Source organism: Podarcis filfolensis (assembly GCF_964270895.1).
Source record: "Podarcis filfolensis genome assembly, chromosome: 15".
NCBI classification, from domain to species: Eukaryota; Metazoa; Chordata; class Lepidosauria; order Squamata; family Lacertidae; genus Podarcis; species Podarcis filfolensis.
Window position 1 is genome coordinate 11,731,860 of NC_139618.1, and position 26,875 is coordinate 11,758,734.

General features: G+C 47.9%; 1 protein-coding gene across 1 annotated transcript; it reads right to left on the reverse strand.

Moving 5' to 3' along the window:
* Positions 1–2,430: 2,430 nt before the first annotated feature.
* Positions 2,431–26,761, reverse strand: SPNS3 (SPNS lysolipid transporter 3, sphingosine-1-phosphate (putative)). Its single transcript, XM_083587776.1, has 13 exons — positions 26,673–26,761; positions 22,694–22,909; positions 19,400–19,811; positions 16,356–16,421; positions 14,086–14,222; positions 12,309–12,460; positions 10,179–10,245; positions 9,557–9,702; positions 7,350–7,505; positions 6,785–6,974; positions 5,719–5,784; positions 4,245–4,343; positions 2,431–2,880 (listed from the first exon to the last, which is right to left on the reverse strand). The coding sequence occupies exons 3-13, from the start codon at positions 19,584–19,586 to the stop codon at positions 2,605–2,607; spliced, it is 1,542 nt and encodes a 513-aa protein (XP_083443902.1). The 5' UTR covers positions 19,587–19,811; positions 22,694–22,909; positions 26,673–26,761; the 3' UTR covers positions 2,431–2,604.
* Between the last annotated feature and the right edge of the window lie 114 nt (positions 26,762–26,875).

Genomic DNA, 26,875 nt, shown 5'->3' on the forward strand with positions numbered 1-26,875 from the left:
TCGTCCAAATCCTTTCCTCTACATCTTTTGCCCTAATCTGCACCATCAGACCCACAAGCGACTTGAAACCACATAATGCTAGACTTATATTTATTAGAACTTCCCAGGCTTTCCTCCTATGAGCCACAGGAACGGCAGAGGTGCAAAGCAGATGGGCGACCTCAAATGACAAGACCATGGGTAGGCAAACTAAGGCCCGGGGGCCGGATGCGGCCCTAATCACGTTCTCAATCCGGCCCGCAGATGGTCCGGGAATCAGTGTGTTTTTACATGAGTAGAATGTGTGCTCTTATTTAAAATGCATCTCTGGGTTATTTGTGGGGCATAGGAATTTGTTCATTATTATTTTTCCAAAATATAGTCCGGCTCCCCACAAGGTTTGAGGGACAGTGGACTGGCCCCCTGCTGAAAAAGTTAGCTGACCCCTGGACAAGACCATTTACCGTATTTTTCGCACCATAGGGCGCACCGGACCATAGGGCGCACCCAGTTTTTTGGGGGGGAAATAAAGGGGAAAAATTATTTCCCCCCCAGGCGCGGGGCTGGGGCGGGGGAAGCTCGAGCTTCCCCCGACCCCAGCCGCCAAACAGGCAGCTCTCTGCAAGCCGTGGGAGCGCTCCCACTGCTTGCGGAGAGGTCCGCGAAGCCTGGGCGCGCTGATCTCAGCGCGCGCAGGCTTCGGCATGCTGGCAACTCTCTGCAAGCAGCGGGACCGCTCCCGCTGTTTGCGGAGAGGTCCGCGAAGCCTGGGCGCGCTGATCTCAGCGCGCGCAGGCTTCGGCATGCTGGCAACTCTCCGCAAGCAGCGGGACCGCTCCCGCTGTTTGCGGAGAGGTCCGCGAAGCCTGGGCGCGCTGATCTCAGCGCGCGCAGGCTTCAGCATGCTGGCAACTCTCCGCAAGCAGCGGGACCGCTCCCGCTGTTTGCGGAGAGGTCCGCGAAGCCTGGGCGCGCTGATCTCAGCGCGCGCAGGCTTCGGCATGCTGGCAACTCTCCGCAAGCAGCGGGACCGCTCCCGCTGTTTGCGGAGAGGTCCGCGAAGCCTGGGCGCGCTGATCTCAGCGCGCGCAGGCTTCGGCATGCTGGCAACTCTCCGCAAGCAGCGGGACCGCTCCCGCTGTTTGCGGAGAGGTCCGCGAAGCCTGGGCGCGCTGATCTCAGCGCGCGCTGGCTTCGGCATGCTGGCAACTCTCCGCAAGCAGCGGGAGCGCTCCCGCTGTTTGCGGAGAGGTCCGCGAAGCCTGGACGCGCTGAGTTCAGCGCGCGCAGGCTTCGGCATGCAGGCAAGTCTCCGCAAGCAGCGGGAGCGCTCCCGCTGCTTGCGGAGAGGTCCGCGAAGCCTGGACGCGCTGAGTTCAGCGCGCGCAGGCTTCGGCATGCAGGCAAGTCTCCGCAAGCAGCGGGAGCCCAGCGCTGGGCTCCCGCTGCTTGCAGAGAGGTGTGCGAAGCCTGGAGAGCGTGAGGGGTCGGTGCGCACCGACCTCTCTCACTCTCCAGGCTTCAGCGAAAGCCTGCATTCGCACCATAGGACGCACACACATTTCCCCTTCATTTTTGGAGGGGAAAAAGTGCGTCCTATGGTGCGAAAAATACGGTAATAATGTTTGGCGAACTACAGTTCCCATGGTAGGAGTTGGGTATATTTAGCCTGGAAAAGAGAAGACTGAGAGAAGATACAATAGACACCTTCAAATATCTCAAGGGGTATTACATGGAGGATGGAGCAAGCTTGTTTTCTCCTTCTCTGGAGGGTAGGCCTCGAACCAATGGCTTCTAGCTACAAGGAAGGAAATGCTGATTTAACATCAAGAAGAACTTTCAGAGCTGTTTGACGGTGGAACGGTCTGGCCCGGGACAGCAGCGGAGGAAGCTGCTCGGGCGCCTGGGGGGCGTGCCCAGGAAGAAGAAGAGTAGAAGAAGAGTTTGGATTTGATATCCCACTTTATCACTACCCGAAGGAGTCTCAAAGCGGCTAACATTCTCCTTTCCCTTCCTCCCCCACAACAAACACTCTGTGAGGTGAGTGGGGCTGAGAGACTTCAGAGAAGTGTGACTAGCCCAAGGTTACATGTGGAGGAGCAGAGACGCGAACCCGGTTCACCAGATTACGAGTCTATCACTCTTAACCACTACACCACACATAGTGGCAGGGCGAGGGCAAGGTGAGTCGCCCATATAGGCAGGGCGCACCGTGGGGCCTCTGGAGTCTGCCTGCCTCCCCCCACTCAGCCACCCTACAGCTGGGGGTGGGGAGGCAGCAGGCAGACCATTTGGGCAGTGTGGGGCCTGTGTGTGCCCAAGCCACCACATCTCTCCCAGTAGAGACACGTGGCTCAGGCACACTGCAGGCCCCGCGGTGAATGCCGCCCGGCATTTTGTCACCCCCCCCTCAGTTGTGACACTGGGGCAGTCTGTACCCACTGCACCCCACTTCCTCCGCCCCTGCCCTGGGAGGCTGTAGACTCTCCTTCCTTGCAGGTGTTTAAGCAGAGGTTGGGCGGCCACCAGTCATGGATGCCTTAACTGAGATCCCCACATTGCAGGGGGTTGGACTGGATGGCATTTGAGGTCCCTTCCAACTCTACAAATCTATGACTCTACAGTTCAGCTGGAAAGGTCGGACTGGCAAAAAATGATGGCCAAAGCCAGGGCGATGCTCACAGTACAGATGTGCTGAGCCCAAGGGTCAGGGTTACCTTTGCCTGGCAGTGGAGGTGCAGCTTCCAGCCGATCTTCTTTGATCCGGAGGGCGGTCAGGAGGAAGCAGCCTCCCCCAAGAGCACCGACAAAGCAGCATAGGACAAAGCTGTACTGCAGGCTCCGGAAGGACGCGAGGTAGGAAGAAGCCCCTGCCTGTCGCTTCTGGATTTCACTGGAGATCTGGAGGGGGGGACATGATTTTTGACTCTGCTTATTGCATTTATGCCCTACCCTCTTCCTCTAAGGAGCTCAAGGTGGCAGCCATGGCTCTCCCCCTCCCCATTTAATCCCCACAGCAACCCTGGCAGGTCAAGAGGCAGTGACCGCCCCCCTGCAAATCACCCAGTGAGCTTCAGGGCCAAGTGGGGGATTTGAACCCCGTTCAGTCTGACCGTGTTGTTTTCTCTGGTTGCTTTTGGACTTGACCTGAGCTTGCCCTGAAGCTTCCTGGGCCCTAACACAGGTGAAGCAAAAACTCTGGAATGGATAAACTGATGCGTTTGACGGCCTGACTGGTGCCAGCCCTCTGGTGGCCAAAGCTAGGACTTTAGTTCTTTCAAGACTGAAATGGGTAAATATGTCATTTTCTCTCATTTTTTTTCTGTCCTCAGGTCAGTTCTCCACATTTCCACTTTGCAAATTTATTTATTTATTAAGAAAGTCCTCATGAAAATTCGTTAACATTTTAGTGCAGATTTTTGCTAATATACATATGCTTCTGTGCAATTTTGCCTAAGATGCACATTCTTGCAGAGTATTTTCTCTAATGTAATTCATATTTGTCTGCTATCTTCAAAAATATATGCATTTTGATGCACACTCAGCCTCATTATATGCCCATTAATTGGCCAGAGAACTGATTTGCAAAATTAAGTCTAGCCTAAGTATTTTTGTGTTTAAAGGAGAATTTCTTGTTTAAAGGAGAATTTCTAATTTGTTTAAAGGAGAATTTCTAATTTTGAAGCATAGAAGAATTGTGTTTTCGAAAGTGCAAATTAGGGAGGTTTCCTTTAAATGCAAATGGTATTGAATTTCTCCCCGTAACCCTATTCAAGACCATTTGGTTCTTGAGGGACCAACAGGAGCCTGGCTGGCTGTGTAAAACTCACTTTGTTTCTTAGTAGTCTGAGTAAATTGGCTAATATATTAGCAGTGGTGCAGGTGGTCTTGGACCTCTGATGGCTTTCCTACATCTGATCCTTTCGTCTTCATCCACTTAGCTCTCTACCTGACCAGCTGACCATCTTTCGACTGCCTGTCTGCCTCTGGTCCTAGGTTGGTTCCCTTATCTATTGCCTGATTTCCTGCCTGTCTCGGATTATGCCTTCTGCCTCTGGTCCATTTGAACATCGCCAGGATCAAGAACCGGCTTCAACCTGCCATGAAATGAAGCCCCAAGCTATTCACTCACAGTGCACCTATTCACTCACAGTGCAAAGAATTTCTATGCGCTTGTAAAATGAGATCACTTTGTACCGTTTCCCATCAAGGGGTGGGGGGGACTTCAGCCCACCCCCACCTCTAAAGCTGCCCATATAACTTACAATTCCAATGAGATAGGGGCTTCCGGCATCACCAAACAAATGACTAACAAAAATCTGTACAGATAGTGCGGTGGATTGGCATGTTGGTTTCACGACATACTGAAAAGTCAAAGGGAAAAGATCCGATGGTCAAGGTAAGTAGGAAGTAGGAAAGACCAGCTAGATGTGCTTGACTGCCAGGAGCGAGCCAGCAGTAAATCACACTGTGCAAATCAGAGTTAACTCTTTATCAGCAAAACACAATTGATGCAGGAGTGTCAGGCCTAATGAGCACAGCAACTCATCTCCGGCAGGTCTTGCCCCTGTGAAGCAGTTGATGAGACTGAAGGCCCTCACCTCCACACAGCTGCCTAGGTCCTCTCCTCTCCAGGGTTTTCCCCAAGCAATCGGAGACTCTGCCTCCATGAAGCCAACCTCTCCTCCACCCAGTGGCGTAGCGTGGGTTGTCAGCACCCGGGGCAAGGCAAGTAATTTGCGCCCCCTAACCCATGGATTTGCGCCCCCTAACCCGTGGATTTGCGCCCCCTAACCTGTGGATTTGCCCTAACCCCAGACGTTGCGCCCGGTGCGGCCGGCCCCCCCTGCACCCCCCACGCTACGCCACTGCCTCCACCCTCTTCATGCCTCTTCTGCTTCTGTGAAACAGGGAGGCAGGAGGGGAGCCTGTCACAGCAGGAGGGGCAGCCACCTGTGACTCTGCACCAACCTGACTCCTCTTGGCCTCTCTCTTCTTCTGCTTCAGCTACTGCCTCTGATTCTGGACTTCTCTCTGCCACAGACTCTTCCTGCTCACTCAGCCCTGTTGCCTCTTCAGTTTCCAACACCTCCTCCCTCCTTCTCCCTCTGACCACCACCAGTCCCTGAGTTCTGAGCCTTCTTCCCTTGGGGGTTCCCCAGCCGGTCCTCCAATGTTTCCTCTGCATCCAACCAGGCTGTAACACCTACATAAGGAAGCAGGCTGTGGTTGCCATATCAGTGCTTCTAACGTGGGCCTTGCCTTGCTAGCAACATACTGCTGGTTGCTAGCAAAGATGCCAGCCCTACCACAGAGACCAACTAAACAATTTCCTGGGTGTGCCTGGCTTTGCACTGCAAATGTCTGAAAGAGAGAGACCACTTCTGGATGGTGTGCAAGGAGGGTGGCCACACATCCGAGTCCTCTAGCCGAAGATATCCTCTTTGGCTGCAATCCAACACGCACTTTCCTGGGAGCAAGCCCCACTCAACACAGAAGGATGTGCCAGCAGGATAATATTCAAGAGATTGCATGTTAAGTCATTTCACATTAACTTAAAATGCCCCGCTTCCCCCCCCCCCGCCCCGTGTGACTCTTGTCTCCGCTACGTTTCTGGCTATGGACCTGAAGGGATGTGAAGGTAGAAAACAGAGAGAGAAAGAGAGAGCAGAGATCTAAGAATAGGTGTATCAGGTTATCAGCAAAATCAATATGACAGAAAAAGACAGCTGAACTCACCAGCAGTATGTCAGTCACAATGGCCCAGTTTAAGGATAAAAGAAATTCTCCAAGGGCAATAAAAATCTGAAATAGGGAAAAAGCACACAGAGAGGTAGAAAGAACGTCATGAGTTGACAGGGCACTGGAGATTTGCAAATGCACACACAGAAAGATCAAATAGAGGCCATATACCACTCTCCATCCTATTAACGGTTCATGTTTTGGGTACCAGCAACCCTTACACGATCCCACCTTCCTACCAATGAGCTGAGGGCGGTGTTACCAGTGTTGGGTTTCAGCTGAGAGAAATTAGGAACATGGGAAGATCCTTCATTTTGCCAGCAATAGCTGGCAGAGGATATAGATTTGCTCATAAACCGGCTTGCGGGAGCTTGTGAACAAGGAAGTGCCCAAGTGACAGTAGCAGCTACTACAGGCTCCAACTGCTGCTACAGCCAACTATGGGAAGCCTCCCTCTCAGGTTTCCAAGCTGTTTGGCTGGTACAATTTGACTGATTAAAACAAAAAGCAGCTAACTTTCAGGGTGCAGATTTACCCAGTGCAATGACCAAAAATTAAATACTAGATAGGGTATATTGATGAGTATGCTAGAGGCCCCTGGCACCCAGTCCAGGCTTCCCTGGTGATATTGCCTGCTCGCATATATGAAATTCAGAAAGGTTCGTCTGCAATATTTCAGTCTTGCAATCTTGAGGACTAGAAACCTTTCCAAGCCAGTATCTCTCCTATGAACGCCCAATTCCCCCATAGGCAAGGTTGTCTTTGAAGAGAGGCCAGCCGCTAAGGCAAAACCCCTCTTGCCACATACAGTGGTACCTCGGGTTACATACGCTTCAGGTTACATACACTTCAGGTTACAGACTCCGCCAACCCAGAAATAGTGCTTCAGGTTAAGAACTTTGCTTCAGGATGAGAACAGAAATCGTGCTCCGGCAGCGCGGCAGCAGCAGGAGGTCTCATTAGCTAAAGTGGTGTTTCAGGTTAAGAACAGTTTCAGGTTAAGTATGGACCTCTGGAACGAATTAAGTACTTAACCTGAGGAACCACTGTACTTGCCACTTACATATGTAGCTATAATGCTTTCCTGAGCCAGCATGATCGCCAGATACATGGATGGAGATGACGTCAGCAAGCCCACAGCACAGATCAGAGGGTCAGCCATTGCATTGGTCTTCTTGAATCTTCTGGCGGCTTCTGCTCCAACAATGACTCCAAAGATGCCAGTTGCAATAGTTATTCCTCCAAATATCTGGCTGGAGGACAGGAAAAAATATGTGTGTGTTTTTAAGACCACAGCAGGTTATATAACCTTATAAACATTGGCTCTGTCGATTGGCTTGTATTATCATTATTATGACATGACTGTATCTTTGTGCTTTTACCATGCTCTGGCAGGAAGAAATTACTTATTTTTATTATTAAATTTGCCTACTCCCCTATACCTATAGATCTCAGGGTGGTTCACAAATCAAACAGGTGTGATCTTTCTGCAACGCTCCATCTCCGCCACAGCCTCCTGTTGTCACATTTCTTTAAAAATACGGTAAATAAAAAATATTCAGATAATCTCTCCTATGGGGCGTTCCCCATGCCCTCTGTTTGCTTCTCCCAAAGGAAGCTTGTCTCACCTGTTGGAGGTGTCACACGACCCTTCCTGTTTGCAGGGAGGGACAGCATCATGGATGAGCTGAGCTCTGGAAAGGAACACCGGCATCCAGAACCCCAGAGCTCCGACAATGAAGGACATGGCTGTCACCCCGAGCGAGGACCACAAGAAACTCCAGCTGACAGGGGGTGGGGTGGAATAAGAAACATATTTAAATAGTTTCCTTGGTGTCTTGGGTTTTGGCTTGTTATTGCTCTCCAAATCAGGGGGAGGGAAAACCTCAGGCCTGGGGGGCAAATGCGGCCCTTGAGGCCTTTCTGTCTGGCCCTCAGGATTTCATCCGGCCATACCTCCCGGTCCACAGCCTTAGCTTGCCACGTTCTGCAGTTTCCTTGAGTGCTTCTGGCTGACTAAACTGTGATAATAGCCTTTGCTCTTCTGGGTGAATGGAGATAGTTCAGTTGGCAGAACATGAGACCCTTGATCTCAGGGTCTTGTGTTCCACCCCCACATTGGGCAAAATATTCCTGCATTGCAGGGGATTGGACAAGATGACCCACGTGGTCCCTTCCAACTCTACAATTCTGTGATCTATGTGTCGATACCCCTGGCCTTTACATGGTTGGAATACAGCTGACTGTAAAAAGGCAAGGGTCACACCTGTTGTTCCAGTGGAGGCTGCCCCACCAACCTCCATCTGCCCTCAGTCAGCCCCCACCTGCCTGCCTTCTTCCTTATAACCTGCCCAGCAAGTGGGCCCAGGCTACCACCTTCCTCCTCCTCCACCTCAGTGTTGCCCCTTCTAGAACTCAGCAGGGAGGAGGATAGGCTAAAACTAGAACTAGCTGGCTTTGCCTGTCACAGGCTCTGGCGCCACCTACTGTTGGGCTTCCTGCCTTCTGTCCTACCAGCCACCGCCGTTTTGCTCTGTGTTGAATTTTGGCCCCTGTCTCCACCCACTCTTGCCTTTGGCTCTGCCTACCATCGGCATGCGGCCCCCAGAAGGCTGCTTGAGAAGTGATGTGGATCCTGGGCTGAAAAACACCCCTGCCCTCCTGCTGTAGAGTATCTGGATGCCTGACAGTATACTCTACTCATCTTTTAATTAAGGAGAAGAAAGACAAGGTGATGTTTGATAGCTCAGGGGGCTAGCCAGCATGTTCACCAGAGCATTCTGGGTAATCAGGTAATTTTTAATTTTTAGAGGGCCTTTCGACATTGCTGAAAGCTAACTGCAACCCACAGAAATGACATAATGTTAGCAGGGAGGGTGGCAAGTGTTTCACAAGCCTGAAATTTCAGTGCCTACGTCATAAACGAGCATTTTACATGGTAGCCAAGTAGGGCACACAGTATCGTAATTAACCATCCGGGGGGTCTTTTACCTTCCAGAGCAGACAATGTTCGCTACCTGACTTCATAGCTGTCAACCGTCCCTTATTTGGCGGGAAAGTCCCTTATCCCAGCGCTGTGTCCCGCTGCTGTCCCTTATTGATGATGTCCCTTAAATTTCCCGGGTTTCAAAGGAAGCAGCTCCTCTCCCTCCCTCCCTGCCGGCCAGGGAGGAGGGAGGCTCTATCTGTGTTACTTGGCTGCGTTGCTCACCCAATAAGGAGTCTTAGAATGACTGGGGGGTGGAGCTTGCATGCCTTGTGCCGATCAAATCGGTCGCGTTGCCTGGGGACTCGCCTTTGCTCAGCGCTTCCCAGCGGAGAGGTGACGGTGGTTTTCCTTGCTGCACCCCCTTTGCCGGTTTGCTTTGCTGTGGGAACCACTGCTTGAGGCTTTGTTTGGCTGTTGGGCTGGCTGGGCTTTCTCCCTTTCACTCGGGAGCTGGTTGACTAAAATCCTTTATTTTGGCTGCTGGTCCCTTATTTTCGAGGCTGCTGGTCCCTTATTTTCAAATCTGTAAGTTGACAGCTATGCCTGACTTGGCCCTGAGCATGAAATGTTCAAAGGATGCCTAGAGAAGATTTCTTCAAGTCAACATCGCCCTCTACTGGATCCAGCTCAACTTGCAGCACCTTCAAGATGCACGGATTTGTCAAAGTATATAAGGTTTCGGGGACTTGAGCCTGGTCTTCATCAGGGACACAGTGTTGTCCTTAGATGGCAGATAGAATTTATGTATGTGTATTATACTACCTAAGGCTAAAAGCTGCACTTCTAAGCAAAGGGTTGGCATTCCATACAGGCACTGAAAATTCAAATAATAATAATGATACTTACTTTTTGCAAAGCGATGAAATGTCCTTGAGCCAAGTTGAATCCCCTCTGACCTTGTCAGCTGCAGGCTCCACAGCTCCACGCCGGGATGATTCAGGAACCAAGAAAATGAGGAAAGCCAAGCCTACAGCTCCCATACAAGGGGTGACCTACAGAGAAAGGAACAGTTGCTGATGTTGCAGGAAAAGGGCTTTCAACAAAGACCATGATGAAAGGGCAACATTCTGATGATCAATAAGGAGGAGTTATTGGGGGAAGGGTTAGTGGGTTGTTGTTTTTGTTTTGATTATGCATTTTGTGATTTTAAGTTTCCATTTTATTCTGCGAACTGCCCTGAGACCTCTGGGTATAGGGCGATATATAAATAATAATAATAGTCAAGGCAGAAATGATGGAGTTCCTATAAGCTCTTGCCAGTCATTTTTTAAAGCAGGCCCTTGGTTTTAGAACTGCAGATCCCAAACCAGTCTTCTGTTTCAAACAGTTTCTGCCTCTTCACAAAACAGGCTGACGGTGGACTGAGGCCAGCGGTCGGATTTGATGAATGAAACTCCCTTGATAAAGTTCAGAGTGGAAGAACCCCACCATTTTACCCAAAAAGGGGGTCCACCCAGAAAAGACTCACCCTGAACCCCCAGTTCCAGTGGCCAGTAGCCGACGCCATTCCAGATGACATGATGTAACCGAGCCCACTGCAAGAGAAAGGAAACGCACCGTTTTTATCTGACTGCTTCAAACCACCAAGCATGTCTAGGGGACAGACTGAGCACCAGTTTGGTTGCCAGGTCACTAGCCTAGACAGAAGCTCTTCAGGGGAGGGGCTACAGCTCAGAATTAGGGTGCACACCTCCCATGCCAGTGGTCCAGACCTTCCAAGTGTCCCTATTTTCCAGGGACAGTCCCGGATTTACAGAAGCCACCCCGGTTTCTGATTTGACCCTGGAATATGACGCTTTTCCTTAGGACGTCCCTATTTTCAGTGGAGAAACGTTGAGAGGTTTGGAGTTATGCAACCCTTGAGCCAAGGAGATAAGGAACTATACAACCTTCAGAAGACATCTGAAGGCAGCCCTCTATGGGGAAGTTTTTTAAATGTTTAATGTTCCTTTGTGTTTTAATATATGATGGAAGCCGCCCAGAGTGGCTGAGGCAACTCAGCCAGAGAGGCAGGGTATAAATAATAAAATGATGGTGATGTTTATGATGATGATGATGGAATAAAAGGTAAAGGGACCCCTGACCATTAGGTCCAGTCGTGACCGACTCTGGGGTTGCAGCGCTCATCTCGCTTTACTGGCCAAGGGAGCCGGTGTACAGCTTCCAGGTCATGTGGCCAGCATGACTAAGCCACTTCTGGCAAACCAGAGCAGCACACGGAAACACCGTTTACCTTCCCGCCGGAGTGGTACCTATTTATCTACTTGCACTTTGACGTGCTTTCGAACTGCTAGGTTGGCAGGAGCAGGGACTGATCAACGGGAGCTCACCCCATCTCGGGGATTCGAACCGCCGACCTTCTGATCAGCAAGTCCTAGGCTCTGTGGTTTAACCCACAGTGCCACCCGCATCCCGATGATGGAATAGGATGTCCCTATTTTCATGTTGGAGCTTTGGTGGTCACTTCTTAGCTTCTCCAGTTTAAAAAGTTTAGAGTCTCTGCAGTTCAATAAAATGTGGCTTCCAATTGTGGCCAATGACTGATCCTCTTCAAACAACTATCAGAACCAGTCAAGAGTCTAGAACGTGGCCTTGGATGCAGCTGTCTTGCTGAAGTTAAGCAGGTCCAGGTTTGGCCAGTGCATGGATGAAAGGTCACCTAGGTAACCTGCATGTATGACGCATGGAGTTCCATGAGGAAAAGAAAGAGGGATATCAATGTAGTAAGTGGGACCTGCAACAAAGTGTTGCAGTGAGGACTGCTGCCGTTCCGGATTCCCATTCCACCCAACCTGGTTTTTTGTGTCCGCTCTCAAACACCCCCCCCCGAAACAGTCAGCTTTTTGTGACTACTGAGCACACTCAGTCCTCATGGGGCTGTTTGAGAGGTTCTCCCTCTCTGCACCTCTAGATCTTTCTTCAATGTTCGAAACTCCCATTGTTCTAGGCACATTTTGTGACAGGGAATTTGATCAGCGCAAGAAGTTTCTGAACTCTGGGTGCAGTACTGTGCCTAAGATTTCAGATTAAAACTGCAGAGTGGAAGGAAAGGAGGAACTTTTTCTGCCTCCTCACTTCCAGCTACTCTCTTAAGACTGGATAAGAGACCCTCTTAAGAATATTAGAGGGGTGGGCAAGAGAAGGACTAGACCATGTGAAAAATGAACATAATATTTTAGCTGCAGTTCATTCATTTTCAGCTTTGTATTCTTGTTATAAAAAGCGCACCTAGACATTCCATTGTTGCACCCATAACCTGGGTTTAAGGTGCCATTTAGCTCCTCACTTTCATATCTCAGTTTCTCACACTGCCTTTCTTCCCATAAATATTTTTTGCAGTTCTGCATGTCTTGAGTTCCCTGAATCTTGCTGGTAATTCCTCCCCGGTGTTTTTGGGTACAAAATGATTGGCCCTTTCAGTTTGAACATCAGAACTGCAAGGATGGAGGGGTGGGTGGCCCATCCCCCCCCTTGCCGAAAGGAAAATGAAGAGGCTCCAACCAGAAAGTCTTTTGCCCCTGCTTCTCCCCTTCCCCACTTCCGTGCTGCCCCCTAGCCCCAGATCCTTCCCAGTTTGTCTCAGAGAACAGAGATCTACCTTCCAACCGGTATGAAGATATAGAAGAGCGAGAGCATGCACGTTCTGCGGTCTTTCTCAAACAGGTCAGCGATGATGGTGGGCGCGATAGTGGAGTAACTGGCAGTGCCAGCACCCACCAGTCCCCGCGAAATGAAGAACAGCCAGGGCATCTTGAGGAAGGGGAAGAGATGTGCAAGATATTGAAAAGGACACATATTAAATAGCACCTTCCAGCACTCGGCATAACCTTTGTTTATTTTAATTTATCCTCCTGCCCCTTCAGAAGAAGCTCATGCCGAACAGAAGACAAGACATAAAAAGATATACAAATTTCCCTATCTTTACTCTCTTTTCTGTCTCATAGACTGTAGCCCACGATCCAGTCCAGGCAAACAATTAAAGTGGTACCTCAAGTTAAGTGCTTAATTCGTTCCGGAGGTCCGTACTGAAACTGTTCTTAACCTGAAGCACCACTTTAGCTAATGGTGCCTCCAGCTGCTGCCGCACCGCCGGAGCATGATTTCTGTTCTCATCCTGAAGCAAAGTTCTTAACCTGAAGCACTATTTCTGGGTTAGCGGAGTCTGTAACCTGAAGCGTATGTAACCCGAGGTACCACTGTATAACATAAAGCTTGCATCTTTATTGCCCAGAATATCACTCAGAGTTTCTCTGAGCAGTTCCCTCCGTTCTAAATTGGGTAGCCTGAGAAAAATTGAGCTGTTCTCCTAGCCAGTGCTTTTTCCCCCCAGCCGGAGCATGCAGGAGTGCAGTTCCAGCAACTCTCAGGTGGGCATCATTGCGGGCCGGCGCACCCATCACCACCATCTTGCCTTTATGTACTTCTGAGAAGCCCAAAACGTACATTACAAGTCAAAACAGAAGCTGGCCAGCTTGTGCAAGTCTACACTTTTTTAAAAGACCTATGACTCCAGCTAACTTCTAGCCGTGATTGGTCAAGCTACAGGGCAGCCAATTCGTATTCCCTTCTCTTCAATCCGTCTCCAGTACAGTCATACCTCATCTTACGTCCGCTTCATGTTACGTTCTTTCAGGTTATGTCCCGTGGCGACCCGGAAGTACCGGAAAGGGTTACTTCTGGGTTTCGCCGCTCACACATGTGCAGACGTGCAAAATGACGTCACGAGCATGCGCAGAAGCGGCAAATCGCAACCCGCGCATGCGCAGACGCGCCGCTGCAGGTTGTGCTCTTTTCATGTTGCGCATGGGCCTCTGGAATGGATCCCGTTCGCAACCAGAGATACCACTGTATAGTGGCAGGGGGCTTTAAGATTTCCCGCCAGGCCTCTACTGTTGCACGTGTGTGCGTTTGCACGAGGGCCCTTCCAAGCTGCCCTAGACATTTGCCAGAATCTCAGAGAATGAGGGCGGTGAAGGCACAATGATTTGACCTATACCAGAACCAGGCTTAACCTCCAGACCAGCTAAGGAGACAGATGGCTGTAGTTTTTTGCACCTCCAGTAAATGGGTCTGTTATCAAACTGGCATCTGTTCAGGGCTGCCCTAAGTCGCCCGGTGACTTATTGTAACAACTTCACAGTGAATTCTGGCACCTATTTTTCTTGTGGGGGGAAAGCATTAGCTAATTTTTAAAATATGTTTCCTTCCCCCCACCCACCTTTCGTATTTGTAATAGATGAGCCTCAGCTCATTGAACCAGCTTTGGGTTTGCTGAACATTCGAACGCCACCAGGAGGTGTACCATTCCCAAAATGGAACATCTATTCATGCAGACAAACCTCCACCCCCCAAAAAATCAAATAATTGACACTTACCCAGTCTGGGATGAATGAGCTGGCAAGGGTAACGCCTGACCAGAGGATTACCCCAGCACTCAGGATGATTTTGCGGTTGTATCTGTCACCGAGATATCCAAAAAGAGGGGCAGCCACCAAGAAACAAATAATAAAAACTGTTGTGGAAAGAAGCAAGAGGAGCGATGAATGTTGACAGCTGTGTGGGAGTTCACCAGGGTCCATTTCAGTGTATTTATCACATTATTTCACTTTCCTTCAATTCATAGAATCTTAAGAGCTGGAAGAGGCCACAAGGGTCCAACTTGCTGCAGTGTAAGAATATTTTGCCCATTGTGGGGCTTGAACCCATGGCCCCCAGATTAAGAGTCTCATGCTCTACTGACTGAGCTATCCCAGTGTCTACCCCATCTGTTACGTTCCCACACTTCACCATCCTTCTACCAAAGATCTAAGATTTGTCGTAAACACACACATTTTATCCTCATTACAACCCTGTGAGGTAGGCTAGGCTGAGACTGACTGGTCTAGGGCCTCCCAGTAAACTCCATGGGATTTGACCGTGGGTCTACCCAGAGTGTGGGTGTCGCTCTTGGCTATATTCAAGATGAATTTAGACAAACAGAAGCATATTTTAAGAATCTTTGTTTTGATTAAAAACATAAAAGCCCACTGCTGGATCTGACCGAAGACCTATTCACACACACATAAAATCCATTTTTGTGTGTGTGTTTTTAATACTTGATTTAAGATTCAACAATAACAAAAAAAATCCACAATAACTACTACCTCAGTTCATTACAACTGACCATCTTTAACAGTAGTTGAAAAATTACAGAACATCACTTTAGCTTGCTCAGATTTTCATATTTAACTTTTATCTCTTTATCTCTTTCTTAGCAGATCAATAATAATAATAATAAATTTTATTTATATCCCGCCCTCCCCAGCCGAAGCCGGGCTCAGGGTAGCTAACAACAATAAAACAGTACAACAGTACAAAGGACAAAAAAAAAAAATTAAAGAAAGAATTAGAAGAAAGGAAAAAAATAAAAATAAACACATTTGACTTCCGATTAGACTCATTGTATATTATTTCTATTATTTTTTCACACACAGTTCCAGATTCACACACACATAAAATCCATTTTGAAAGCAGTTTTGGCTTCGCTTTCACAAAGCGAAGTTTTCTATATACAGTAATGTGTTTATTTATTTGAATGTGAAGCAGATCTTCATTTTATTTTTAAGAAACAGAGACCTGAAGGCTAAGGGAACATGAGAGAATGTGTTATAACAGACCGGTCATTTGGGAGGGTTGCCTGCACAGGTCTGTCAAAATGCCACAATTTCACAGGGGGGCAGAGAATAAAACACAGGATGTGGTGTTGGGTGCGAAATCCAGCTTCCTGAGAAACGTTAACCAACAGGCAGATCTTATTTTGTATGGTTTTTGCATAGCACAAAATTCCAGTATTCTCAGAACGCCATTTTGAATTTCTTTCTAGAAGGCTGCCTTACGCAGAGTCAGACCATTGGTCCATCTATCTCTGTACTGTCTGCAATGGTTGGCAGTTGCTTCCCAGGGACTGAAACGAGAGTCTGTCCTCACCCTTGCAGTAATGTAACAAGACATCATTACATCCATCCCCCCTCCACCCTGTATTTATTGCACACAGAGCTGTTTCCTTTCTGCTGCAGTTCACCATCTGACAAAAATGACGCTATTTGTCTCACCGTCCGCTGTGGTGAAATTATGCAACTCGTGTAATTTACATAATTAATTATGTCGCTCCACCCCATTCATTTCAATACAAGGCAAATGCAAGGCAAAAGCAGTAGTGGTGTGGGGGAAGTTAATTGATTATGATCATAAAAAGGTAAAGGGACCCCTGACCATTAGGTCCAGTCATGACTGACTCTAGGGTTGCGGCCCTCATCTCGCTTTATTGGCCAAGGGAGCCAGCGTACTGCTTCCGGGTCATGTGGCCAACATGACTAAACTGCTTCTGGCGAACCAGAGCAGCGCACAGAAACATCGTTTACCTTCCCGCCGGAGTGGTACCTATTTATCTACTTGCACTTTGGTGTGCTTTCAAACTGCTAGATTGGCAGGAGCAGGGAGTGAGCAACGGGAGCTCACCCCGTTGCGGGGATTCGAACCGCCAGCCTTCTGATTGGCAAGTCCTAGGCTCTGTGGTTTAACCCACAGCGCCACCCAAGTCCCGATTATGATCATACACATGCTGAAAGCAACAAAAGAGAATACCATTGTATTAACATGGTTTTACCTGTGTGTAACAAGCCTGCGCTGCTGTCTCGTAGTTTGAAGTAGGTCTGTACGTGTTGAAGCACCCCTGTAACACAGCAAAAATCCATTACAACCACAATGTTACAGCGATAGGATTAATTTTGACTTCTTAACGTTTGTTTGTTATCCTACCCTGTCTCCAAGAGAGCAAGCATGGTCACCCACCCTGCATTTTATCCTTTGAGTTAGGTTAGATTGGCCTAAGTTCTCCCATGGCTGGGTAAAATCCAAGTCTGCTTCTATGACATGATAGGCTCCATCCCCTTGCCCCAGCTTGTGGGAAGGGGAAGCAGAGGTTTAGCAAAGGAGCGCTACTTTGATCTAGCAGCTCAGGTTATACAAAGCTGCCTTTACTACTTGTTGTACTACTCGTCTCAACTAGGACCAGGGCCTTTTCAGTACTGGCCCCGACTGGAATGCTCTGTCACAAGAGACTAGGGCCCTGCGGGACTTGACATCTTTCCGCAGGGCCTGCAAGACAAAGCTGTTCCGCCTGGCCTTTGGTTTGGACTCGATCTGACCCTTATGTTTCCCTCCCCTTAGGGTTTTGATCTATGGGCTACTTTTAAAATGAGGCTGCATTTTAAATTGCATTTTAACCTGTATTTTAAATTGGTGGGTTTTTTTCCTATTATGTTTTTACTGTAATTTTACTGGTGTTAGCCGCCCTGAGCCTGGCTCTGGCCGGGGAGGCCGGGGTATAAAGCAAATTTATCATTGTTGTTGTTGTTGTTTGCTTGCTTGCAGAGAAGCAGGGATCACCCATCTCACTTTGCTTTTACTTGAGCTCTTATGAAGCTTACCTTAATCTGTCGATAACCTAACAGCAGAAACCCTCTGAGAATCAGGGCCCTGCTCTTCGTTGACATTTTGATGGAAGATGCTATACAACCAAAGGGTGGAAAAGGAAAGGAGCCTGCCTTTCCATTTCGCAGAATTGGCAAGCCCAAAATAGCATTAATTCTTTGTTGGGGACATCAGAGGCTGTGAACTTTGGTTTAGAAATACAAGCCCCTTGGATATGGGGGCAGGGGGCAGGACTCTGGAAATCCAGGACAAAACATGGAGGCCAACAGGTGTCGTCTGGCATGTCATACCGAATGGGAACTGTGGCTGCGTACGACCATGCCTTTAATGCACATTGGAAGCACATTTCCCTCTCAAAGAATTCTGGGCTTGTGGTTTACCCCTCACAGAGCTCCAGTTCTTATCATTTTGTTGCATTTTAAGAACATAAGAAGAACCTCTGCTGGATCCATAGCTGTCAGCTTACAGATTTGAAAATAAGGGACCAGCAGCCTCGAAAATAAGGGATCAGCAGCCAAAATAAGGGATTTTCGAAGCACAGGTATGTTCAACTTCTGAGCCCCTCCGAGCCAAAGGCAGAAAGCCCAGCCAGCAGCCAAATGAAGCCTCCAGCCTCAAGGAAAACCACCGTCACCTCTCCGCTGGGAAGTGCTGAGCAAAGGCGAGTCCCCAGGCAACGCAGCCGATTTGATCAGCAAAAAGCATGCAAGCTCCACCCCCCCCAGTCTTTCTTAGACTCCTTATTGGGTGCGCAACACAGCCAAGCAACACAGTTGGAGCCTCCCTCCTCCCTGGCTGGCAAGGAGGGAGGGAGAGGAGCTGCTTCCTTTGAAACCCGGGAAATTTAAGGGACATCATCAATAAGGGACAGCAGCGGGACATGGCGCTGGGATAAGGGACTGTCCCGCCAAATAAGGGACGCTTGACAGCTATGGCTGGATCAGGCCAGTGACCCCCATCTAGTCCCCCATCCTGTTCTCACTGTGGCCAACCAGATTCCTGTGGGAAACCCACAAGCAGGATTCGAACACAAGAGCCCCTCTCCCCTCCTGTGGTTTCCAGCGGCTGCCTCCAGCTGTGGGAGCAGAGCCACTGTGGCTCATAGACGTCTTATCCTCCATTAATCCTCTTTTAAAGCCACCAGGTTGGTGGCCCTCACCGCATGAATAAGTGCTTTCTTTCAACACTCAGCTTCGTTGGACGCCCACAAGTTCCCATGTGTAAGGGAGAAAAACCTTCCTCTTTCCACTCTCTCCACGCCAGGCGTAATTATCTAAATTTCTATCATGTCACCTCTCGCTTGCCTTCTCTCTAAACTAAATAGTCCAATACGCTGTCACATTTCCTTGTGGGGGAGTCTGATACCCTCCAACGTTTCTCTGACGAAAATAGGAACATCCTAGTCCATCATCATCATCATCATCATCATTTTATTATCTATACCCTGCCCATCAGCCTGGGTTGCCCCAGCCACTCTGGGCGGCTTCCAAAATAAGTAAAAACATAATAAAACTACACAGATATTCTTCTAAAGGTTGTATAGTTGCTAATCTCCTTGGCTCAGGCGGTTGCATAACTCCATACCCTCCAACATTTCTCCAATGAACATTTCTCCAATGAAAATAGGGACGTCCTAAGGAAAAGTGGGACATTCTGGGGTCAATTCAGAAACTGGGACAGCTTCTGTAAATCCAGGACAGTCTCTGGAAAATAAGGACACTTGGAGTGTCTGGAGTCTGTTTAAAAAATAGTGCTGTTAAAAAATAATAATAATAATAATAATAATAATAATAATAATAATAATTATTATTATTATTATTATTATTATTATTATTATTATTATTATTTCAACTTATACACCACCCTATATCTGGAGGTCTCAGGGAGGTTCACAACAAGATCACAACATATAAAATTAAACCAAAAGCAGTAACCCAGTAACAACCCTACCCCCCCAAAAAGCCATATTCTAAAAGTGTGTTGGATGTCAATAAGATCAACCAAAGGCCTGGTTAAAAAGGAACGCTTTTGCCTGTCACCTAAAGGTGTATAATGAAGGCGCCAGGTGAACTTCACTGGGGAGAGCATTCCACAGATGGGGAGCCACTGCAGAGAAGGCCCTGTTCTCATGTTGCCACTCTCCGGACCTCTCAAAAAGCAGTATTAACACGGCTATCTTTCAGGGAATGGACTGCAGAGAGAGGGGGGTCATCTTACCTGGGACAAGAAACCAGTCCATGTAATTCACCAGGTTAAGGTAGCACAGCACTGCAATGGCGATGTAAGACCTTCTGTTTGGGGGACTCCTCGCTCCCTGGTCGTCTTCGCCGAATTCAATGACTCCATAACCCTTCAAGGCTATGGGAGACTGAGGTGGCAGTCCCGGGGCCACCAGCTCGTTCATGGCCCTGGACCAACTCTGCTAATCAAAGGACGGGCAGGATGTGAAGCCGATTCCAAGCTCCTTCATTATGAGGAACTTCACTCTGCACGGTCATTTCCTGCAAAGGAAAGCCACTCGCAAAGCCAGCCACAAAAGCTCTGAGCTTCCCCCTCTTGAGAAGGTTGCACATTTGCAGAGAAAAAAGCCAGGTCTCTTCTCCCACACGGCAGCAGGAAACCACTTGACCTTGTAAGGCAAGGAGAGAGAGAAATGTGTGCAAGATTAATTTAAGACACTCTCCTTTTTCCGATTGAGAGTCCACCTCCGTGGTGCGACCAGAGGTGGCAGAGAAATTTGATCCGGTTTTGAAACGCCATCTACCGTATTTTTTCGTGTATAAGACTAGGTTTTTTCCCTTAAAAATAATGTCGAAAATTAGGGGGCATCTTATACACAGATACCCCCCCCCCATTTTCTTAAATCTGAGTCCCCAAAAATAGGGGGTGTCTTATACATGGGGGGTCTTATAGACGAAAAACCTGGTAATCTGAAGTTCCCCAAACAATAAATGAGCCTGCTTTAAATGTATACTGCAGATGGGGCCATAAAGCTGAAAAGGCCCTCAGATGCCATCTAGTCCACCCCCTGCTGATGCAGGACATTTGCTGCTTCGGCATCCCTGAGAAGTGCCCATTTTAAAACCCCTGCTTTAAAACTTCTAACAAATGGAGGGGTCACCTCCTTCCAAGGGGGTCTGTCCCACTGCGAACAGCTTGTGACAGCAGGAAGTTTTTCCTGATGTTTTGTCAAAATTTCAACCGTTGTTTTTTTAAAAAATGCCTGTATTGATATGTGTCTATGAAAATCCATCTTTTTCTTTGACAAGTGGACAAAATAAAAGCAGCCTTCATCTTCACTGATGGACTCATAACTTAGGAAGCCAAATGCCAGTTTTCTGTCTACGTAAAGCCGCTGTCCTAACCTGGAATTCAACCCAGAATAAACTCTTATATTCCATTCGTTTCGACAGGACCTAAGCATGCATCAATGTGCTTAGCCTTGCAGTAGCATAAGACGATTAAAGGTGTTGTTTTTTTAAAAAGCTGCTTTTCAATCAAATATAATCATCCCACAAAAACAAAACATGAACCTATATGAAGTTTGGTATGCTTATGTCTGGGAATTAATTTTGATGGGAAAGTTAACAGAAAGGGTACGTGAAAGAAAACATGGGAAACTACATAACTTTTACATAACGTGGTCCTCCTTTACGTAATGGGAATTGGGGTTGCTTGTGCGTAAATTCCAAACTGCTCCCAGCTGTTGGGGTAGCTAAACCTTTCCCTGATTTGACAGCCCTTACAAGGCGACTGTCTCAGTCACTGGCAGAATCTGTCAGTGGGCGTTCCCTAAACTTCTTCCAACATAAAAGCTGTTTGACGCCAAGTCTCCTCCTAGCCTCCCTGCGCGGAAGTCTCCTGCGCAGAGTGGGCATGGCCAGCGGAGGTCCTGGGCTCTCCCCGCTGGACCCTGTGGAAGGGTCTTGGAGCCCTCTCTCCGAAGACCTTCCCTCCTCCCCTTCTTTCCTGGTGTCACGCCTATTTCCTTCCCCAATGGAAGTATTCTCCCTCTCCCTGCTGGTCCCTTCTCCTGCATCATCGGAGAGCCCTACCTCCGCTCTGAGCTCCGATGTCAGTTCCCTGACACTTTATTATATATGCATCAAAGAAAGAACATGCATTTAAACCACCTAAGACACATAGGAGCATGTGGAATGATATTTTTTAAACCAGCAACTGTAGAAATAATTTTTCATTTGATTATATTACTAATGTAACCTGGACGTAGTTGGGGCTGGTTTTTTTGGGGGGGGGTTAGGGGAAAACTGTATTTTATTGCTTGTATTTGATTATATGTTGTTCTTATATTCAACTAATAAAATATTCCCCAAAAAAAGAATGCAAAAAAAAATAAGAAAAGCTATGCTGGATCAGACCAGTGTCCCACCTAGTCCAGCATCCTGTTCTCACAGTGGCCAACCAGATGCCTGTGGGAAGCTCTCAAGCAGGATTCGAACACAAGAGCACTCTCCCCTCCTGTGGTTTCCAGCAATTGGTATTCAAAATCACTGTTGCCTCTGACTGAGGAGGCAAAGCACAGCCATCCTCCAGGAATTTGTCTAATCCTCTTTTAAAGCCATCCAAGTTGACGGCCATCACTGCCTCCTGCGGAAGTGAGTTCCATAGTTTAACTTGTGTCTCTCAGGGGAACAGCGTGGGGCAGACTGCCCCAAATCAGCTTCGGCTTGTAGCTGCTTAATGCCCAAAACTGCAGGCAAGGAGGGAAGAGGAGAGTGCAGGAGGGAAGGTCTGTGAAGCAAGCTTCCTGACTCAAACTGCCAAAAAGATTGGCTAACAGGTAGGGCTGTTGCTGCTTCCCCAGTGATGGAAATGCCAAACTGGAAGTTAGAGAAGATCTGAAGGAGTGTCTCCGCCTCCATCGTTCTGCCCGGTCACTGAGGTCCAGCGCCGAGGGCCTTCTGGCAGTTCCCTCACTGCGAGAAGCCAAGTTACAGGGAACCAGGCAGAGGGCCTTCTCGGTAGTGGCACCCACCCTGTGGAACGCCCTCCCACCAGATATCAAAGAGAGAAACAACTACAGTGGTACCTCAGGTTAAGTACTTATTTCGTTTCGGAGGTCCATTCTTAACCTGAAACTGTTCTTAGCCTGAAGCACCACTTTAGCTAATGGGCCCTCCCGCTACTGCCGCGCCACCGGAGCACAATTTCTGTTCTCATCCTGAAGCAAGGTACTTAACCTGAAACACTATTTCTGGGTTAGCAGAGTCTGTAACCTGAAGCGTATGTAACCTGAAGCGTATGTAACCCGAGGTACCACTGTACCAGACTTTTAGAGGACATCTGAAGGCAGCCCTGTTTAGGGAAGTTTTTAATATTTGATGCATTACTGCATTTTAATATTTTGTTGGAAGTCGCCCAGAGTGGCTGGGGAAGCCCAGCCAGATGGGCGGGGTATAAATAATAAATTATTATTATTATTATTATTATTATTATTATTATTATTATTATCTGCAAAGACACAACACTGGTTATCGGTTTTGCCCCTACCTGCTCATGCTAAGGACTGGCACCGTTTGATGGCGTCAGGTGTGCTGGATCCAGCCGATATGCCATGCCTTGTCGTTCAGTGGGGTGGGGTGGGGTTCACTCTGGGTGCAGCTAAGTCTGAATGGTTCTTTGGGTCTGCTGGAATGCCACAGGGAGAGCGCTGTGGGAAGCTGGTATTTGGATACTCCACCAATGGTTCCGAATGTAAAGAGGAAACTGAGAGGAGACGGGATAGACATCTTCAAATATCTCAAGGGCTGTCACATGGAGGAGGGAGCAAGCTTGTTTCCTCCTGCTCCGGAGGGTAGGATCCAAACCAATGCGTTCAAGTTACAAGAAAGGAGATTCCAGCAAAATGTCAGGAAGAACTTTCTGATGATGAGAGCTGTTCAACGGTGGAACGGGCTCCTTCGTGAGGTGGTGGACTCTCCTTCCTTGGAGGTTTCTAAGCAGACGTTGGGTGGCCATCTGTCATGGATGCGTCAGTTGAGATTCCTGCATTGCCGGGAGTTGGACTAGATCAGGCATAGGCAAACTCCGGCACTCCAGATTGTTTAGAACTACAATTCCCATCATCCTTGACCACTGGTCCTGTTAGCTAGGGATGATGGGAATTGTAGTCCCAAACATCTGGAGGGCAGGAGTTCGCCTATGCCTGAACTAGATGACCGTTGTGGTCCCTTCCGACTCTACAATTCCATGATGTGGTGACACTACTTGATATTTGGTTTTTAAATGCTTTTACAGTAAATTAGTACACCCATTCTTCATTATCCTTCTACAGTACATCATTTGACTTCCCAACACCTCGCAGCATTAACACTCCAAGAGGTTCTTGCTTCTCCCGTGGCCACCGTATTGGATGCCAGCAGAAATCAGCCATGGCTCTCTGTCCCTCCTATCTGCAATCGTTTTTGAGTCCTATAAAAAAGGCCACCAGGTGTCACTAGATGGTTTTGAGAAGAAGAAGAAAAGTCTCTTGTATCATTGAAAAACCGCCCAAAAAACCCAGGTGCAGTCTACAAATACATGTGATTTAAAACAGTATGCACCTTTATTCCTCCACTCCCCCACTTTACATTGTATTTAATCAGAAATTTAGGAACAAATACGTAAAAAGTTCAAAAAAATACTATGACACCTTAGGGACTAGCGGAATGAGAATTCCATAAGGGATCACTGCTAAGTACTGCTTTCATCAGACGTGTGGCCCATGAAGGCAGTGGAGGTGGAGGTGTAGGAAAACCCCTAATAGTAACTGCCCTGTTTTCATTAACATAACTCTAAAACTCTGAATATTCACCAACCGTGTGAAGCGTTGTCAACATTTGCATGCAACTGACAGTTTCCTCATTTTGCATACCGGGTGTTGGCTGGGAGCCCACGCAGAAGCACATAAAAGCCACAGTAAGTGGAAGTGATGTGAAATTTCAGGCTCCTACATGGCTGGGACTGGTTCCCAACACCCCTTGCATAAACAACCACTGCCCAAAGTGGCAATCCTGCAATACTGAACAGGCTTAACCACATACAGTGGTACCTCGGGTTAAGTACTTAATTCGTTCCAGAGGTCCATACTTAACCTGAAACTGTTCTTAACCTGAAGCATCACTTTAGCTAATGGGGCCTCCTGCTGCCGCTGCCCCGCCGCTGCACGATTTCTGTTCTCATCCTGAAGCAAAGTTCTTAACCCAAGGTACTATTTCTGGGTTAGCGGAGTCTGTAACCTGAAGCGTATGTAACCTGAAGCGTATGTAACCCGAGGTACCACTGTATTTCTGGAAAACCCATCTAGACTTGAGGGGTCTTGTGGGTATATTCTGCAGCACACCACTGACCCAATAATGATGCGTTAGTGAAGATTTTTTTACTGCACCATCCACGTAACATTCTGAGCTTTTAGTTGTTCTGTGATGCTTCCCAAATATTAGGCCAAATTCACACCATAGGTATACCATGATACCACTATAAACATCCATGGCTAACCCAAAAGAATTCTGGGAGCTGTTGCTTGTGATACGTTGGTGCTGAGCATTGTTAGGGGACCCCATAGTCCTCTCACTGAGCTACAGTTTCCAGGGTGGTTTTACAATCAATCCCCGTTCGAAGGGTGCTCTGGAAAATGCAGTTCTCTGAGGGAGATTATAAGGCTTCCCCAACAACTCTCTGCACCTTTTAACAAAGCACAGCTCTGTTTGTTTGATAATGTGTGGTGTGCTATGCCTAATAAAGGATTTTGATTGATTGATTGATTGATTGATTGATTGAAAGCACAGCTCCTGGGATGCCTTGGGGAAAGCCAGGACTGTTTAAAGTGATTTCAACATGCTTTAAATGTACAGTGCAAAAGTGACATTATTGCCATTGCGGGGGCACTCTTGCATTGTTATTGTTGTTTAGTCGTTTAGTCGTGTCTGACTCTTCGTGACCCCATGGACCAGAGCACGCCAGGCACTCCTGTCCTCCACTGCCTCCCACACTGCCTCTCTCATGCTGGTAGCTTCGAGAACACTGTCCAACCATCTCGTCCTCTGTCGTCCCCTTCTCCTTGTGCCCTCCATCTTTCCCAACATCAGGGTCTTTTCCAGGGATAACTCTTGTGTTATTGTGCAACAAAAGTAGGACCAAAAAAAAAACCCCAACCCTGGGAGATTCAGGATGTGAAAAGTGACCAGATTTCAGCAGGAAACTACAGGACAGGCACTGACTGGAATTTTGCAGGGCCAAGCAGGATTAAAAGGAGGATCGCATATTGCACAAATTGAAAAGACACCTGTGATGGGCCAGGAACTGCACATTCCTGAAAAGCATGCCAGAGCACCATACTTGTTTTTGCGTGAAGGTCCCTCTACAACTTGTTTCTAGCATTAACTAGATGGGAATGGGCAATTACTTCCTACTAGGTTTCATAAATATAACTTTTGCTCTGTCCAAAATGGGGAAGTTTAAACTGAGCAGGCTCCTTTTAAATTAAAGATAATAATACAGGCATTCAGTGGAGATGTATGCTGGACTGAATAGCTCTTTTTGGAAACAAACAAACAAACAAACCCAGGAGTGACTGGGAGAACAACTATGCTACAAACATGTCTAATTTGGTCCAGAGATACCCAATAGCATTTCGAGTCTCCTTTTCCAGGCTGGTTGAAGAACAGAAACATTCCTACAAAGAGCTTGGAAATATAATGCAATATTGCAGTTATTTATTTATCTTCAAATATCTTAAGGGCTGTCACGTGGAAGATGGAGCCAGTTTGTTTTCTCCTGCTCTGGATAGCAGGACCCGAACCAAGGTTATGGACTCTCATTCATAGGAGGTTTTAAAGCAGAGGTTGGATGGCCATCTGTCATGGATGCTTTAGTTGAGATTCCTGCATTGCAGGGGGTTGCACTAGATGGCCCCTGGGGTCCCTTCCAACTCTCCTGATTCTATTTATGACTATATTTATATTCTGCTTCTCCTCCAACCAGCTTAAGATGGTTCGCGTGGTTCTTCCCCTTCTCCATTTTATTCTCAAACCAACCACCCGGCAAGGTAGCTTAGACAGAGATGGTGGCTGGCCCAAGGTCCCCCAGCGAGCTTCTTGGCTGAGTGGGGATTTGAACTCTGGTCTCCTGGGTCCTTGTCCAACACTCAAACCACCGCACCTGGCTCTCGGTGTATCTGCTATCCAAACATGCAAGCTGAGTATCGACTGAGCTCATCTGTGACACATCATCAGTATCCACAAAAGCAAGCAGCATGCACTGATGTTTCTGCTCCCCTTCTGCCCCCGCCCCCATCCTGTTTCTGGTGAGCTGGCTGCAGAACCTCCAGTGACTTTGCTGCTACATCACTGCTCCCAAACGTTTCTCTCCAAACCTCGCCCAAGCCTGCAGGGAAAGGTCTAACACCGTATCATCAAGCATTGAATCACCTTTAGGCAAGCCCCCCCCCCCCCGATGAACCGCCAGTGCTCCATTAAAGAAAGATGTTTACCTTCTAGCTACACCGGGATTTAGTTATTTACCCACATGCCACAATAGCGTTCCGTCCAACGCCATTGTGTAACATGATGGCTGATTCCATAACCTTGAAAGGGATTTCCAGATTCTGTTGCAATGTCAATATAAGAGTTTCCTCCCTGCAATGATAAAACCGCCTCTTGTTTATTCTCTCTACTCCAGGGCGAAAGATGGGTC